The sequence below is a fragment of the Sus scrofa genome, chromosome 2 (genome assembly GCF_054392235.1).
Source record: "Sus scrofa isolate SSC_HxYL_T2T_F1_AM1 chromosome 2, Sscrofa_HxYL_maternal_Yorkshire_Landrace_v2.0, whole genome shotgun sequence".
Lineage (NCBI taxonomy): Eukaryota > Metazoa > Chordata > Mammalia > Artiodactyla > Suidae > Sus > Sus scrofa.
The window spans coordinates 10,990,093-11,007,208 of NC_139384.1; the positions used below are offsets into that span (position 1 = coordinate 10,990,093).

A 17,116-nucleotide genomic window follows, 5' to 3' on the forward strand; every position below is an offset into this window, starting at 1 on the left:
CTTGTGGAAGGAGGGAATTAATGAATGAATGAATGCAAAGCTGCCTCCATCACCTTGAGGACAGGGGCAGAGGGACAGAGGTAGGGGTGGAGAAAGGAGGTAGCACTTCTGTTTGGAGCCGGATTATCTGTCAATCTTCACTTAGCCAGTTACTACCTGTGTGCCTTTGGGCAGCTTGCTTCACTTCTCTGAGCCTGCATGAAATGGGAATGGTGATAGAGCCTATATCCCAGACTGATGGAAGGATGAAATGACATCAGCTTTGGCCTGGAGTCAGTAGCCCGGTAAAGATTCAGAGGGAGTGCTGCACATTCCCAAAGGTGGAGAGTTCAGGCAGAGGAAGGGTAAGGGGATGGCTCAGAGGCAGGGGTGTGCCCAGGGTGTCTGAAGAACCTCCAAGTAGCCAGGGCGGCTGGCGCAGAGTGAGCAAGAGGCAAAGAGGAGCAGGTGATTTCACGGAGGTGAGGCGACAAGTTGCTTTTGTTTTATTTTTACCATGTTTACGTGATTTTTGTGGTTGGCTTCTTTGTATGGATAGGTACAGACTTCCTGTTTGTTGCTGATGCAAATTACCCCTCACATAATAGTGCATGAGAAAAAAAGGCAATTTAAGGGAACATAAAGGGAATACAGCACAGTCCACAAATAGACCAAATTTGTAAGGTCGGCCCTTGGATGACTGAAAATTTGGGAAATGAGGAAGGTAGGTCTCTCTCCCCACTATTCGCTCAGCACAAGGAGGTGTGGAATTCTGATGCTGATGCTTCCTTGATAACCTTGAGTGAACTTGACTCTGATCTCAGAACTTCCCAGCAGGTAGGTCCTGGTCACATCTTCCGCCCGCCCCTTCCCTGTACAGATGGAGACACTGAGGCCCCGGGGTGGGGGCGGGGAGACATGCTGATGGTTTGGGAGGAAGAACTGGTCATAGTTTCTGTCTGATTGCCCCTGCTGTTTCCACCCCGAATCCAGGGATTCAAACACAAGTGTTTGTAGAGACCCCTTGGTAGGTCGAGTCCAGGGAAAACGGTGCCCATCTGGGCTCTGAGGACCCTTCTCCTCTTCAGGCACAGCCCCACGTGGACAGGATGTCTATGTGCCCACCAGGGACTGGGGGAAGCAGACAAGGAGGGTGGGGGAGGGGGCTGCGGACCCAGGGGTCTGTTCCCGTGTCTGCCTGGGTGGGTGGGCAGGACCCAGTTGTGTTCTGGTCCAGCTGGGATGTTACGGGGCGTGGGGACCTGGAGGTCCCTCCCATGCCAGACAGAATGGGGACTTCCCCTCCCTGGCCACCAGCATGGGGCAGACGTTTTTAGCCATGGTACCGTTTGCCCCCTTCTGGTAACCGCCCCTTGGAATTGGTCCTTAATCTGTCCAGGACAAGGGACCAGTGGGTGAATTCTGATGGTGCGTGGAGCCAGTGCCTCTTCACATCTGCTTCTGCTCCTGCCACCCGTTGCCTTTAGTCACATCGTCATAGGATGGTGGAGGTGTCATCGGAGATCCCCTGAGCTCCAACAGCATGTCAGGGCCAAGGGACAGGTCATCCTTCTGCAAAAGAAGAGCCACCATCCCTGCTGCTCACATACACGGAGAGAGTGGTGGTTGACAAAGCCCTTCCCAGCGGCTCACTTGTTGGAGTGTTGAGTCCCCATGAAGGTGGGGGAACTGAGGCTCGAGAGAGGAGGGACTTCCAGGAGACCAGTGTGTGACTCCCTCCCCCTCCCTGATCCAGGGAGAGGCTGGGGAAGGGGCAGGGAGGCAGTGGACCTGGCCCTCGTGCCAGACCCTGGACCCATATGCTACTGAACCCCCACACCACTCACCCCGTCCCCTTCCCCCAGGGCTGGGCCAGCTGATACATCAAGGTCCCTTGAGGCTAGAATGCATTCTAGGGGCAGGTCTAATCCTGCAGAGTCCTTGTCCTCGAGTGTGACAGGAAGCTGCAGGGCTTGTCCTTGGCCACAGTTCCCAGATGCAGGGGGCTCAGAGGCCTTGGGCACTCATCCACTTACTGTTCTGTCACCATGGGGAGTCACTTAAACCCTTCTGAGCCTCATTCTTCCTCTTAGAAATGGGAAAGCTGAACCTGCCTCTCTGGGTGGTCGTGAGGTTCAAGGAGGTGTCTGTGTCCTCACCCTTGAACCTGTGACCGTGTTAGATTACACAGCAAAAGGGAATGAAGGTTGCCAATCAGGTGAAGGTTGGGATGGGGAGAGTGTTTTGGATTCTCTGGGTGGGACAACGTTGTCCCAGGGGTCCTCCACAGAATAAGAGGGAGACAGGAGGGAGATATCAGAAGATGCTGGACTGCTGGCTTTGACGAGGGAGGAAGGGAACATGGGTGACCTCTAGAAGCTGGGAAAGGCAAGGAGACAGACTCTCCACCAGACCCTCCAGAAAGGAAGGCAGCCTGGCCCACACAGTTTGATTTTATCCCAGTGAGACCTGTTGCAAATGCTGACCTCGGAAATGTCAGATAATGCATTTGTGTCATTTGATGTTATGCTCATTTGTTACAGCAGCAATAGGAGACTGATGCAGCCGCCTGCAGCACTCAGCACAGTGCCCTGCACTTGGTAAATTCCTGTCGCCAGGATGAACAATTTTAAGGTTCCCTGTCCTTAAAAGTGGCGTGGACTGGGGGTTTGGGATGGAAATGTTCTAAAATTAGGTTGTGATGATGGTTGTGCAACTATAAATATAATAGAATTCATTGTGCTATTATTTTTAAAAAGTGGGGTGGGTGTCAGTGACTCAAGGGCCCTTCCAGCTCTCTGAAAACTTAATAAGAAGACTTCTTGCCAGACAGGCAGTGACTAGGACAACTTATTTGCTTGGTGTTAGGTAAAACTCAAGCCTAAAGTCATATCAGCGTTATGTGAAAATTCAGTGGCTGGATGTCCTATGAAAACAATTGCAGTGCTAAAGCTGCCAAATTATAGGGAATTTAGAACATGTCTTAAAATAGTGTCCTAAAGTTAAGATTATAGTATGAAATTTTTTCCTTTAAAAAAAAAATGAGCCTGGGAAATCCCTTTGGGATTGGAGAGAGACTTGTCTTTGATTTCCAAACCTATCTGGCCACAGCCTGCTCTTCTGCCATCCCCTGAGTTCACAAAAGTGTGGGTGAGACACACCTCGGGCTGAGCCCTGGATGTCATGGCTGTTTGATCTTTGAAACTGATGTGACCTCTCTAGGTCTCAGTTTAATTATTTATGGAATGGGGGAGTCAGTACCTATCTCGGAGGGTGGTTGGGAAGATGAGAGAAGTCATGCTTCTCTAAAGTACCTGCCTGGTACCCCTGAGGTGCTCAGTCCCTGTGATCCCGGCCCCACTGGCTCTCATCACAGCCACACCCCACCACATGCTGCAACTGACAGCCTTTCCTGGCCTGTCTCTCAGCCATTGCACCTGCTAGTCCTTCTCCCATCTTTTTTGGGGGGGTGTTTTTTGGGGCTTTTTTGGGGGGAACTCACCCTTGGCATATGGAGGTTCCCAGACTAGGAGTCGAATCAAATCACAGCCACAGCAGTGCCAGATCCAGACGAGCCTCGCTAGGGATTGAACCCTCGTCCTCATGGATACTAGCTGGGTTCCTTACTGCTGAGACACAGTGGGAACTCCCCACTGTCCTGTCATACCTGTGGTCTGGGTCTGGATCCTGCCAACTTCCATGGATCTCCCCCATGAGATCACAGGGGGTGGGCAGAACATAGCAACCCATTGTTTGGAGTGTCCATGGCCTTGTCCTCTTCAGTGGCCCCACATTTTTCACTTCGAATTGGCACTGTCCCTCCTCCCATGCTTCTCTCCTCTACCAGACTGTGGGTGGCCTCTGTTTGTGGTCCCACTTAGTAAATGCCTGGCTACACTCCCTCTGCCTGATGCTCCCCTTCCCAAGCCCTCTGTAGCCTTGCTTCCCATCTCCCGAAGGCCCTCACCTCTGCAGCCAGGCGGGTATCCCTGTAGGCCAGGATGGCCATGAGCCCCGGCAGGAAGACCTCCAGGCAGGTGACGCAGAGCAGGGCCAGCACCAGCCTCTGGATGTGGACCTGGGAGGGAGAGAGGGGAGGAGAGGCAGGTGAAGCCTCCTTGGCATCTGCGTCCATCCCATGGGCATGGGCAGACGTCAGACCCTCCAGCAAGGACAGTGGGGCATCCACTCTCCCAGGTGTGCCCGGGGAGGCAGGGTGGGGCTCCTGAGGGCTGGGACGGGGTCTGTCTCAGTCACTGGTCCACGCCCAGCACTTGGCACCATGGGTCCTTGGTGCGTAGTGTTTGAGGACTGGAGAATTGTGTGGTTCCCTGGTAGAATGGCAGGTGGTAGGACTCACCCACCCCCTTTATTTTTATTGTTATTTTTTGCTTTTTTAAGGCCACACCTGCAGCATATGGAGGTTCCCAGGCTAAGGGTCTAATTGGAGCTACTGCTGCTGGCTTATGCCAGAGCCACAGCAGCGCCAGATCTGAGCCAAGTCTGCAACCTACACCACAGCTCATGGCAATGCCGGATCCCCAACCTACTGAGCAAGGCCAGGGATCGAACCCTCATCCTCATGGATACTAGTTGGATTCATTTCTGCTGTACCACGGTGGGAACTCCTCACCCACCCCCTTTAGATACTGAGGCTTGAAGATGGAAGCATCTCTCATTGCTGGGGAGTGGATGAGCTGGGCTGAGGCTACCATGCAGCTGGGATGCCTCCTGGGACCACAGGCATTCAGTGGGCAGTGTGTGTGTATACGTGTGTGTGTGTGCGTGCGTGCACGCCTGTGTGCTCACACCTGCGTGTGCATGTGGAGGATGATAAGAAATAGTGAACCACCATGGGCAGAACCCCTGGAACCTGGCCCTGACATCACCCATGTGGAACGGCTGCTCCACCTTCTGCTTCCCAGACAGTGGCAGTGAAAAGAGCAGCAGGCTTGAAGTTGTAGACCCTGCTGTGTCCTCACTGACCCCCTGCCTTGCCGTGTGGCCTTGGTCCACTAAATTAGCCTCTCTGGACGTCAAGGTTCACTCCCATAAACTGAGGGTAACAAAGTGGACTCAGCCAACTCTGCAAGGCTGTTGTGAGACTCATGATCACAGGGTCCCTGGGGCTATGGTGTTTAAAAAGTCTTGAACAGGGACACAGCAACCCTAGATCAAGGTCCTGAATTTGCTGCCAACTCACTGTTCAACTGCGGTCAGGCACCCCCATCCTGAGCTCAGTTTCATCAACTATTAAAGTTGGGCTCAGGGACCCGCCCTGTCTGGCTCCCTGATGCTCACCAGCGAGAAGGCTGGGATCCCCCCTGTACACACATCTGGTTGCGGGGATGGGCTGGGAACAGATCCACCAAGGGCCCCACTGCCTGTGCTGGGCTCCAGAAGAAGGTTTCTTAGAGCTGGAAGCTTCCTCTTGGCCAAGGTCAAGGCAGCGCCCTCTCAGGAGTCAGAGGACCCCTGGGGCCTGGGCACTCACTGTGTCGTTGGGGTATGGTTTCCAGACAGGGAAGTCAAATGGGCTCTCCAGAAAGAGATCCTTGGCGATGACAAAGAGGCCACAGAGCACACAGAAGAAGCTGATGGCATTTGCTGTCAGGCACGCCGCCTATAAGCAAAAAAAAAGTGACAGCTGTAGTCCAAAGGTCAGAGATGAGTCCTCGGTCCTCCACGCAGGCCAGCCAGTAGCTCACTTTGTGACCTCAGGAAAATGCTGCCTGTCTCTGGGCCAGAAGTTCACCCACACACAGCTTTCTGAGCTGGCTGACCACGAGGAGCCCCAACTGGCCCTCGCCTTCTATGGGATGGGACCCAGAGAATGCAAGGACCACCTCTGGATCCACAGGCTTTGCAATAAGGAAGGAAGCCCCACCCCCTGCTCTGCCGTCTTTCTCTCCAAGCTGTTCCCAGTCATCCTGGCAGCAGATATGCTAACTGATCAGAGTCTCGACACCCAAATGGCCCCCCGACCCAGGTGGGATGAGCCCCGAAGGTGCCCTATCTTCACTCACTCAGGTCACCCCCTTCCCTGCCCACCATAGCCCCGGAAATGCCTCATTCCTCATCGTCTTGGGTCTCACCTTATTCCACAGGATTCTTGCCAAGTACAAACCCCTATAATGGGGAAAGGGTATAAACATAAGGCACCCCAACCTCTTATGCTAGAATGGATTTCTCTGCAATGAGAGGCTCCCCGCGTTCAGGTGTAGGAAGGGGTAGGCTTATGGGTCTGGAAGGGGCCCAGCCCAGGAGGAATGGCCAGGTTTCTGCCAAGCATCCCTGCCTCTGCTGGGTAAGTGGCACAACATGCTTTTGTCTGCTACACCCCAAGAGGGCAGGGGGCAGCCAGTCCAGCCCGGTCTGGGAGGCACGAATGTGAGCCGGCCTTGGTGCTTGACCGAGATGAGTTTTGCGCACGTCCTGGCTGAACGAGCTCGGATGCACCACACCCTGCCCCATACTCCACGTCCAGCCCCAGCAAAGACTGCTCCTGCGGACAGAGGGCGGTGGGGACAGCCAGAGCACAAGCCAGGGAGGAGCAAGGGACCATGCCTGGGCTGCCCTGCCCCTTGGGGAGAGGGAGGTGGTGGGAAGTGGAGAAGCTGGATGGCGAGTCTTCCCTTTTTTCCATCAGATCCTGTGAATTCACAGAAGAGACAGGCCATCCCCGTTCATCAGCAATGGGAGGCATGAATGTGGACCCAGGCAGGGCTTGTGGGTGGAGGGGGTGCTGAGGCCATGACACAGGGTGGATGGGAAGGTCCTTCCCGCCCCCATCCACCTCCATCCACTTGGGCTCATGTGGGTGTCCACTCTGTGCCTCCCTGGGCTGCCTCGGGCTAGAAAGATGCTCAGGCAATTGCTGCCCAAGCTTAGTGCCTGAGAGAGAAAGGAGACAGAGAAGTCCAAGGAGCTGTGGGGACACAGGAGCCAGCCAGGGCAGGTCAGGGAAGACTGCCTGGAGGAGGAGGCATGTAAAGTGCACCTTGAAGAATGATCAGGAGGAAGTCAAAGCCAGGAGAACATGCACAGTGGGGAGAGGCAAGGTGCCTGGGCACAAGACAGCACAGAGCACAGGGGGGACCACTTGTGTCCAGCTGGCGCTTAGAGGTGAGACGTATATGGAAACCCAGCTGCGGTCCAGCCTGCAGGCAGGTAGACTTGCTGATGTTGGAGGCAAGCCTTGGGTGGGGTGGGGTAGGGAGTATGATGGCGGGGCCCAGGGGGGCCAAGGTAGGGCTGGCAGAACAATCTCCAAGGCTACCATCAACAGGTTGGATGATGCCTGTCTCTAGGCCAGAACCGGGGTGGGGAGAGGGCAGCAGGTGGAGAGAAAGGCGGGAGTCAGGGTGTGAGGTCAGACCTCCAGGAAGGGGGACCATTCAGCCCGGACGCCCTCTGCTGTCCCAGAGGCTGGTGCCCACGTCTAGCAAATCCTGGAGAGATGCCTCTTGAGTCCCCACTCCAAACGATGCCCGTTGAAAAGTCACCCCAGGCTTGGGATGGAAGGGAACACTCTCAACGCTGTGACTTACCAGGTAATTTTTCTGAAATGTCTCCATTGTTATTGCCAAGATCCCTGAAATGAGGAACTGCAGACCAGATTTGAAACAGTCATAAGAGAGAAGCTGGGGTTCCTTGAAACTCACACATTCCCTTCCTGCTATGCTCTTAGAAAATCAATCTCTGGTGGCTGGTGGGGCAGAGAACACCATTCCTCCAACAAAGGGGGCTCACCCTGCCCACAGATCACGCTCCAGCCAGGCTGGTCTTCCCTGTGTGCACGGACCTTCCCTCCTGGGCTCAAGAATGCCCTCCTGGTCCCCTCGCTTCCCCCTTTTACCAGCCCAGACCCTCCCGTGGGGATCAGCTGCACTGCCCCCTTTGCGCCGACCCTTGCTCCTTTCCTGGGTCCTGTCGTTTGGAGGATATTCGCTCTTGGTTCTGGGGTCTCTGGTGTTTTCCTGCAATTATTCTATCACATGTGCACTGAGCGCCTGCTATGCACCAGTCGAGGTGATGCAGAGATGGTTCCCTTCCCTATGCACTGAAAGCTCTGGGGGTGGGGTGCAGAGGGGAAAGAGGACTGAAGTGACAGCAGGAAGAGTTGGGACACCTGCCTGAGGGGTGCTGAGGAGCTGGGACTTGGTGTGTGAGTGGGACCCTGCCAGGACGGGGGGTGGGGGGTGGGGAGGATACCCTGGAGGGCCTCCGGGAAGGTGCTCCCTGCCCTTCTCTCATCGCCCGCCCTGGCTGATGGCCTTGGGAGGACCGGAGCTGGGCCTTACATCCTTGTGCCCTGCAGCTGGACCCTGACAGAGACTTTAGGCACCAGGGATGGGTGGCTGGATCCGGAGGTGCCTGGCTGCCCAGAAGCCTGAAGAAGCTGCAGGTAGCTCCCCAGCTCATGTTCACCCTCCTCTCTGATGGGCCCCCGTGTGAATTAGGAGACGGCGCTACTTCCAGTGTGACCAAGAGAGCAGAGGCAGAGCTGGGAGGACTGAGAAAGGCGCTGAGGCTGCTGTCCTCCTACCGGCTCCCTCTGCCCCACCCTGCATCCGGTTCCCAGGGTCGCCAGCTCTCCCTACCCCCACTGGGCCAATGTTTTGGCCTCTACTCACAGAAGCAGCCCCCCAGAACGGATACCAAGACTTCAGCACCACCAGGTGAAGGCTCTGGACGATGGCGGCCAGGTAACCCCCAAGGAACACGTACAGCAGAGCGACGACAACATGGCAGGCCTGGGCAGGAGAGGGGCAGGTGACTGGCCCTAAAGGAGGTCGTTGGGGTTCTGGACCAGCTGGCTGAACAGCAGCCCACGTTCCACCTTCTAAGGTTCCTGATAGGTCTGCAAGGAATGACCACTCCTCGGAAGGCAGGTGGCAATCACATAACCACCCGTGGCCATGCCAGTGCCTCCGCAGGTTGTGGCAGAGGCTGGTTGGGGGTGGGGGAGAAGGGAAGGGGAGGAAACTTCTGCTGAGGACTCCCCGTGAGCCCACACGGAGCCAGTGTTGGTGTCGGTGTAGACAGCTTCTCCCAGCCCTCAGTGGCTTCTTAAATTTTGTTGAAGCCATTTTTTTTTTTTTTTTTTTTTTTACTTTTTAGGGCTGCACATAGGGCATGTGGAAGTTCCCAGGCTGGAGGTCAAATGAGAGCTACAGCTGCTGGCCTACACTGCAGCCACAGCCACAGCCACGCCAGATCTGAGCTGCGTCTGCAACATACATCACAGCTCATGGCAATGCTGGGTCCCCGACCCACTGAGCGAGGCCAGGGGTGGAACCCGCATCCTCATGGAAACTAGTTGGGTTTGTTTCCACTGCACCACAAGGAGGACTCCCTGGAAAGCATTTTAAGCAGGGCAGCTGGAGGCTTTCTCATCCCCCTCCATCCTCAGGGCTCCCCACACCCCTCCTCCCACGAGCCCCCCCCTCCGCTCCCTTCCCCTCCTTCCACCCCAGGGCCCCAGGAGATGGACACTCACCCCCAGCTCCTTGAGACGGCGGCTCCTCCTCCTGGGCTTCTCCTGGGGCGGGACTTTCTGGGGTTGATCTGTCTGGCCAGGCTGGGGTGGCTGAGGCCCTGCCACGGAGGGAGCCCTTCAGTTCCAGACCTGGGGGTAACTGTGGCTGCTCGATTGGCTTCTGTTGCCATGACTCAGGCCAAGGACCCTGGCTGCCGGCCAAGGAGAAAGCCCGGGTCAGAACTGGTGTCATTTCTTGGTCTCATGCCTGGGTGAGACTCAGTGCCTGTCAGCTTTGGCTTCTGGGCCAGGGCCTTCCAGAACTGGGGCTGCCCTGTACAGCAGCCCCTGACCTTGATCTGACCTTTAATGACCTGGGCTGGGGATGGGGAGAAGCTGACTCAGAGCCTCCATGGGGCTGCAGGGACGCAGTTCCTTCTGGGGCAGGAAAACAAGGACCAGACTAACTTCTCAATCAAGGCAAGACAGACCACACCCAAACTGCTGTTTGATGAGAGCCTGCAGATTAGAAGGTCTGGGCAGGTGGGGGAAACTTTGTAACCAGTCGCCATCTACTGGCCCAAGATGGGAAGGCAGGTGGGAATCAATTGTCCTACCAGCTCGGGCCAGAAAACCAATATTAACGGTGACAGCAAGTCAACATTTACACCTGCTTTCTCTGTTCTAGGCACGGGGATGAGCTTTGCCATGCCCGACCTGATTTTATCCTCATCCCAACCCTATGGGGTAACTACTGTTTCTTGCTCCTATTTTGCAGGTGAGACTCAGAGAGGTTGAGGCACTTGCCCAAGGTCACACAGCCAGTAAATGACTGGGCTGGGACTCAAAGCCCAGCAGACTGATTCCAGAGCTGGTGGGCTTCAAGCCTTCAGGCACTGTTGCCCCAATGGAAAAGGAATATTCTGGATGTTTTAATGGGCATGAAAAAGGGGTTGGGAGAAAACACTGCAGAAGGCTGCAAGCTTCACTTGCTAAGGGGCCGGGTCATTGCATCCTATGTTGATGGGCTGTGGGGCATATCAGGGCTTAGGGGTGGCCTGGGAGGGGGTTATAGGGGTTTATAGGGGAGCTGGTGGCGATTGTCTCCATGAGGACCAGGCTAATGAGCAAATCCTTTAAAGGGATCAGGATGTTTCACTCTTTCTAGTGAAAAGAAAAGGGAGCCACATTCCCCTTGATTTTCATTTGACTACAAATTCAGGAGGTCCTGTTTGAGCACCCACATTATGCAGTTTTCCTGCCACAGAGGTAGGGATCAGGGGAGAGGGAAAGAGCCCTGGGAGGCTGGGAGGGACAAGCAGCCCGGGTGACTGAATCCTGGACAGTGAGCCCTTCAGAGCCAAAGGTCCTGATGGGGCCTCAGGGTTGGTGAGGACTAGCTCTGTGTAGGCACTGTGTGTGGAGGTATTTTTGCATGCTGATCTCCCTCGATCCCCAGGAAGTTGGCTCTGTTCCATAGAAGAGGAAACAGAGGCTCAGAGAGGTCAAGGGCCTTGGCCAAAATCACACAGCAAGGAAATACCTGGGATGGGAACCATGCTTGGTCTGACTCCGGAGCTCTGTGCCCAGGCTGCTGGGATGTGTGATTAAAATCTCCACCAACCTGGGGCAGCAGACAGCCCCTGCTGTAGTGAGGATGGTTGGGGAGGCTGGGCCTCCCTCCTTCCTGGGATCCAGAAGCAGAACTCAGAGACACAAGAGTCTGCATGAGTCTTTTTTCTAGGATCTGACCTAGCTCGGAGTGGGAATCCATGCCTCTCTCAATTCCCAGCTCTTGGGACATAGCTGGCTGGACTGAGAGAAGTGTGGGTAGCAGAGGCCAGGACCAAGCAGCCACTGGCTATAACCGGATTTTCCCATGAACCTGGACTTGAGCCTGGATCCCACTGGGAAGCACAGAGGAAGACTTCTTGGCAGAGGCATCTTGGGATGGAACAAGTTATCCAGGGAGATAGTAAGTGCCTGGTCACTGCATGTGTGCCTCTACCTCCAGAGTCACGGCACTGAGAATGGATCAAATATCCATTCAGGAGTTGGAGTCAAGACGTCAGAGTAACCTTTCTCAAAGTATGTTCCATGGAACACGGGTCCTGACAGATCAGTAGCTGAAGGGTTCCAACATCAAATAAGTTTGAGAAACCTGGATATCTTCTTCCCCCTTATGAGCATATGGAAGATTCTGAGAATTCCTATAGTGGAACACTCTATTTCGTTTGTTTGTTTATTTATTTATTTTTCCTATTTTAATATTAAGGGCATTTCCTAAACTTAATTGGCCATGGAAATTGTTTCCCTCATAATCCAATGACTCTACTCACTTGGTGCTCGGTGGGGAATGTTTCTGGGCAAAGTGGCCTTAAACTTATAGACTTTAAATTTTGGTCTCTTCCTGACCTTCTTTGCCCTCCTTTTAGTTTTCTTATGTGCATCTCCGCGGTGGGGGTGGGGATTGGACTATGGTCTCCAGGGTCAATTCCAACTCTTGATAACGCTCTCACGGGACAGAGGAACTTTATACAGCACGAGGGGACAGAGGCTCAGAGGACAGACTCAGATAATCAGCAGGGAAGATTCCCCTGTTTGGAAGCCATGTTCCTGCTCTCTGGGAAGGGCTTGGACCTTGGGTCCTTGGGCAGATTGCACCCTGTTGCCCAGTCGTCCTGCCCGCGACACTCCCGGAGCCCATGGCAGGGCTGCTTGGATGTGGAGGCAGCTGATGAGGGGAGGGAGCAGGAGAATGTTGTGAGTCGTGGAAGAAATATTTTTAGCCTTGACCCCTCCCTAGTCCCCTCAGTCAGCTCAGGACTCATGAGCCCAGCCAGCCTGCCACCCCCAGGGAACCAGAACATACACCCTTTGCTCCTTTGGCTCCTGGAGGGCAGGGCAGGTGGAGACAGAGGGGGCAGGACCCTCTGGCTCCTGTGCAGAGTGGACCAGATCCCCAGCACCAGAAGTGGACAAGCCTGGGCCAGATCCTGGCTCTGTTCCCGTGAGCTTTGATCGTGGGCAGGCTGATTCCATGTCAGCATCTTAGTCTCCTTACCTGTCACGTAAGGAGTGCGGAATGGGGCCAGAGTTGTGAGGATAAAATGGGATTATGTCTGCCATGTGCAAGGCCTGGCACAGAGCAAGTACTCACTAAACATTGGCCAGTACCACCTCCAGCCTGCCGCATGCCTGGAAGGCTGCCACTAGCTCCATTTTGTCCTGTCTGGTTCTCTGTGAAGACCTGACACCTCCTGGTCTCCTCATTGGAAGGGGTGGTCATGGGGGGAGAGGGTGTGAGAGCCCTGGGCTCTGGGGAAAGGTGGGGCGGGGTGTGGAAAGGGAAGAAGAGCACCATTGGCACTGAACTAACAGTCTGGGCTTGCTATGGAGTCCTGAGCTCACCATCACAGGGACCCAGGCAGCCGTAAGATTGTCCGTGGGAATTTACAGGCGAGCGGGTACAGAAAACCTGTGACCCTAAGCAGACCGTACTGTACTATGGAGACCTAGAGGACAGGGTGAGCTTCTGAGGGTGTGTGTGTGTGTGTGTGTGTGTGTGTGTGTGTGTGTGTGTGTGTGCATGCGTGCATGCGTGCATGTCTACATGCACGCATGTGCATATCAAGCAGAGAAAGGCAGATTTAAGAGGTACCGAGTAACAGAAGGGCTGGAGGGGGGCCAGGGACCATTCATTGAGGATTAGAGTTCATTAGATGCTAGTTAGAAAAGAGCTACCATGAAGGTACCAAAGCCAGCCTCCCCCTAGGGCATTAGGACCAAGTCCAGATGCAGAGAAGGTCACCTGCCAGGAGCCAGGGGCCCTGCGGGAAATGGAGGCCTCTGCTCTGGGATGGAGTCAGGATGCCTGGATTCCAGCCTGGTCCTGAGTAGTGCTTTCCCTTCCTCTCTCTGGGGCTCTGTGTCTTCAAAATTGTCTCTGCGTGTGTTTCTGGGATTGAGTAGAAATGGCCAAAGCCCCTCCCAGTTCCAGGGGTCAGTGACTGGCAGCAGATCAGAGCTCTAGGAAGTAAATTCCTCCCTGGGGTAGATATTGCTGGTGCCCCCCACCTCCTAGATCCTCTTTCCTGGGGGGAGGGTGCCCATTTCCAGCTGCCATAATTGTTGGCTGCTAAGGGCTCACAGATGCTCTCTTTAAATTCAATCTTTAAATGACACTCCCTCGCCCCAAGCCTGTAGCCCATGAATGGTTGGCATGGGGGTACAAACAGCGGACCTCCTTGCTTCATGGGTGGGACTAAACCTGTGCTTCTGAATCCCTTGCCAGCGGGATCTGGCTGAAGCAAGTGGGCGGCTGAAGCCACCTCTGACCTTGGCTTTGTTTCCTTTGCCCTGTTGCTTCCCCGCTCTTCTCCTGAAAGGGGTCCCTCCTAAGTCAGTTGCGCAAAATCCTTGCCTCAGGCTCTGCTTCTAGATAACCTGCTGGAAGATACTCCCTCCTTATTTCTGCCATGGGGGCCACTCACCTGGCCCCGGGACCTCTGTTCTGAGCGTCCAGCTGTGATGTGCCCTCTGGATCCGCCTCAGTCCCAGGGAGGCAGACTCAGACGATCAGAACATCTTTACAACATTAGACTTTGGATATTTTCCCTCCTGACCCCACCCCCTGCTTCCTGCCCCAGCGGCGCATAAGCTGTCCACGTCTCTCCCATCCCCCAGCCCCAGCCTTCCCCACCCACCACCTCTGCCAGGTAACCTCTCAGCACCTTCCCCTTGTGTCTCCTTATGGTTGCAGTTTTTCTTCAGAGGGTAAAATGTTGACGATCATGCAGGGCAGGCGGGGTGAAGATGATTGCCTTCTTCACAGAGGCAGAGGTGAGTCTTCGAAAGACTTTTTAGGGAGTTCCTGCTGTGGCCTGGCGGGTTAAGAACCCAACGGAGTGTCGGTGAGGATGTGGTTTGGATCCCTGGCCTTGCTCAGTGGGTTAAGGATCCAGTGTTGCTGCAGCTGTGGTGTAGGTCACAGACGGGGCTCAGATCTGGCATTGCTGTGGCTGTGGTGCAGGCTGACAATGGTAGCCCCCATTCCACCCCTAGCCTGGGACCTTCCATATGCTGCAGGTGTGGTCCTAAAAATTAAATAAAATAACATTAAAAAAAACGTAAAATAAAATAAAATACTTTTTAATTTTGGAAAATTCAATATATCACAAAATAGAGAGAATGGCCCCGTCAAATGTCTGGGGCCCCCATGTGTCCCCCAAAGACTGTTGTCAACTCTTGGACTGTCTTGTTTATCTATTCTCACCCCTTCTTCCCACCAAGAAACAAAGCTTGGACATCCTATTGTTTTATCTGTAGACATTTTAGTATTATCTTTAAAAGATAAGGGCTCTTGGAGCTCCCACTGTGGCTTAGCAGGTTACTAACCCAACTAGTATCCATGAGGATGTGGGTTCGATCCCTGGCCTTGCTCAGTGGGTTAAGGGTCTGGTGTTGCCATGAGCTGTGGTGTAGGTCGCAGACGCGGCTCAGATCTGGTGTTGCTGTGGCTCTGGTGTAGGCTGGTGGCTGCAGCTCTGACTCGACCCCTAGCCTGGGAATTTCCACATGCCTCAGTTGTGGCCCTAAAAAGCCAAAAAAAAAAAAAAAAAAAAAAAAAAGACCGATTAAGAAGATGATTTTTAAACAAATAAAAGACGAGGACTTTTTAATTGGAAAGTGCCTGGGGCAGGGATTGAACCTGGGCCACAGCTGGGATCAGAGCCACAGCAGTGACAATGCCAGATCCTTAACCCGCTGAGCCACCAAGGAACTCTGAAAAGGACTCTTTATGAACACATGTCACAAAAAATAAAAAAATAAAAAAAGAGTGAAGTCCTTGTGCTCCATGAGGCTTGTTTGGGGCCCCAAAGCCCTGCAGCCCCCAGAGCTCCGTGTTGGAGAAGATGATACACTTGTGCAGGAAAGAAGTCAGGAGTCAGAAAAACTCTTAATCTCCCAGTGTTTGCCATTTCCTAGATAGCAAATATCTACTCAGGGTTCAAATTTCTCTGTCTCATCAGTGTCTTGTGAACTTTGATTTGCTCAGATCTAGGTGCGGCCCAAGAGCTGCCTGGGGCTGATCCAGGGACGTGTGTCACTCTGCCCGGCTCCCTGTCCCCTAGCGGCCCAGACCTTGGTGCCTGAGCTCTGGGAGGTGAGCGCACCCTCAACCCCGGTGGAGGAGGGATGGGTAGGCTCTGACCTCAGCTCCAATCCGGGGCTCTTCCTTTTCCCTCTGGCTTCTCTCTCTGTGTTGTTATGGCTGGGGGCACTGGGGGGCTGGGGGCTGTGATGCAGAACCCAGTGGCCACCCTGGATCGCCACACGAACCACCACCCACCAGCCTCAGAGCTGACTGTGGGCCCAGGCTGCCTGAGTTCAAACTTGATTCTACACCATCATAGGGGCGAGACCTAGGGTGAGTTATTTAACTTCTCTGGGCCTCAGTTTTCCCCTCTGAAAGATGGGTATAATAATACCTTATGCAGTTACTACAGGGTTAAGTGAGTGAGAGTCTGTTGTTTTTTTTTTTTTTTTTTTTTTAGGGCCATAGCTGTGGTATATGGAAGTTCCCAGGCTAGGGGTCAAATTGGAGCTGTAGCTGCTGGCCTATGCCTCAGCCAGAGCAATGCCAGATCTGAGCCATGTCTGCCACCTACACCACAGCTCATGGCAACACCAGATCCTAAACCCACCGAGTGAGGCCAGCAATCGAACCTGCGTCCTCATGGATACTAGTCAGGTTCGTTGCCACTGAGCCACAAGGGGAACTCTGTGACAAATTTTTTAAGTGATGCCTGGTGAGGATCAGGTGCCAGATAATCACTGCTCACTCTCGGGTGTCACTCAGGCTCCACTGTCATGTACCGTCTGTGTCAGACACACAACCAGATAGGGAGCAACCCCCCACACTCACTTAACTGCCACTCACCTGTCACTCACCTTCCCTCGGGTCTGCTGAACTGGACAGACTCTGGAAGGTCCATTGCCCCTAAAGCCACCTCCTGCCCCACACAGTCTCTGGGGCACACACCCTGGGACCTCCTGTAACGTGGGGCTCACCTGCCATTATCTACATTGCACCTGCTCATCATCCATGACCTTAGTTTATGGGGTGAAATTTTCCCAGAGCCTGTGGGTTTTTTTTTTTTTTTTTTTTTTTTTTCACTGGGTTAGAGGTTCCTACTGCATCACTTTTAGTTACAGACAATGTACAACACGCATAACACAAACCACCTCGGAACTGTGTTCCTTAACTGTCCCACTCCTTCATAAAGGCTTTAATGAGCACTTACAACTGGCCAGGCACCAGGACATGTGCTGGGGTCCAGGACGGAAGAAGACACTGGGAGGAGCTGGGAGGCTCTGGGTGGCAGAAAAACGACCCCCAGAGATGTCCTCGTCCCAACCCCTGGAACCTGTGACTATGCCACCATCCACACTGAAAGGACTTTGCAGATGTGATTAAGTCAAGGGTCTTGAGATGGGGAGATTGTCCTGGCTTGCCTGGTGAGCCCTGGGTAATCGCGAGAGTCCTTATAAGAGGAGGGAAGGAGGATCCGAGTCAGTGGGAGAGAAATTTGAAAGGGCTGCTGGCTTTGGAGATGAAGGAGGAATCAGAAGCCAAGGAATGAGGCAGCCCCT

General features: G+C 54.1%; 1 protein-coding gene across 1 annotated transcript; it reads right to left on the reverse strand.

Annotated features, from left to right (window-relative positions):
• Nucleotides 1-462: 462 nt before the first annotated feature.
• Nucleotides 463-9,512, reverse strand: MS4A10 (membrane spanning 4-domains A10). The gene is made up of 6 exons (XM_021082965.2): nt 9,482-9,512; nt 8,616-8,735; nt 7,530-7,586; nt 5,474-5,602; nt 3,947-4,057; nt 463-1,551 (listed from the first exon to the last, which is right to left on the reverse strand). Exons 3-6 carry the CDS (start codon nt 7,554-7,556, stop codon nt 1,429-1,431), a joined length of 390 nt encoding a protein of 129 aa, XP_020938624.2. The 5' UTR covers nt 7,557-7,586; nt 8,616-8,735; nt 9,482-9,512; the 3' UTR covers nt 463-1,428.
• Nucleotides 9,513-17,116: the final 7,604 nt, after the last annotated feature.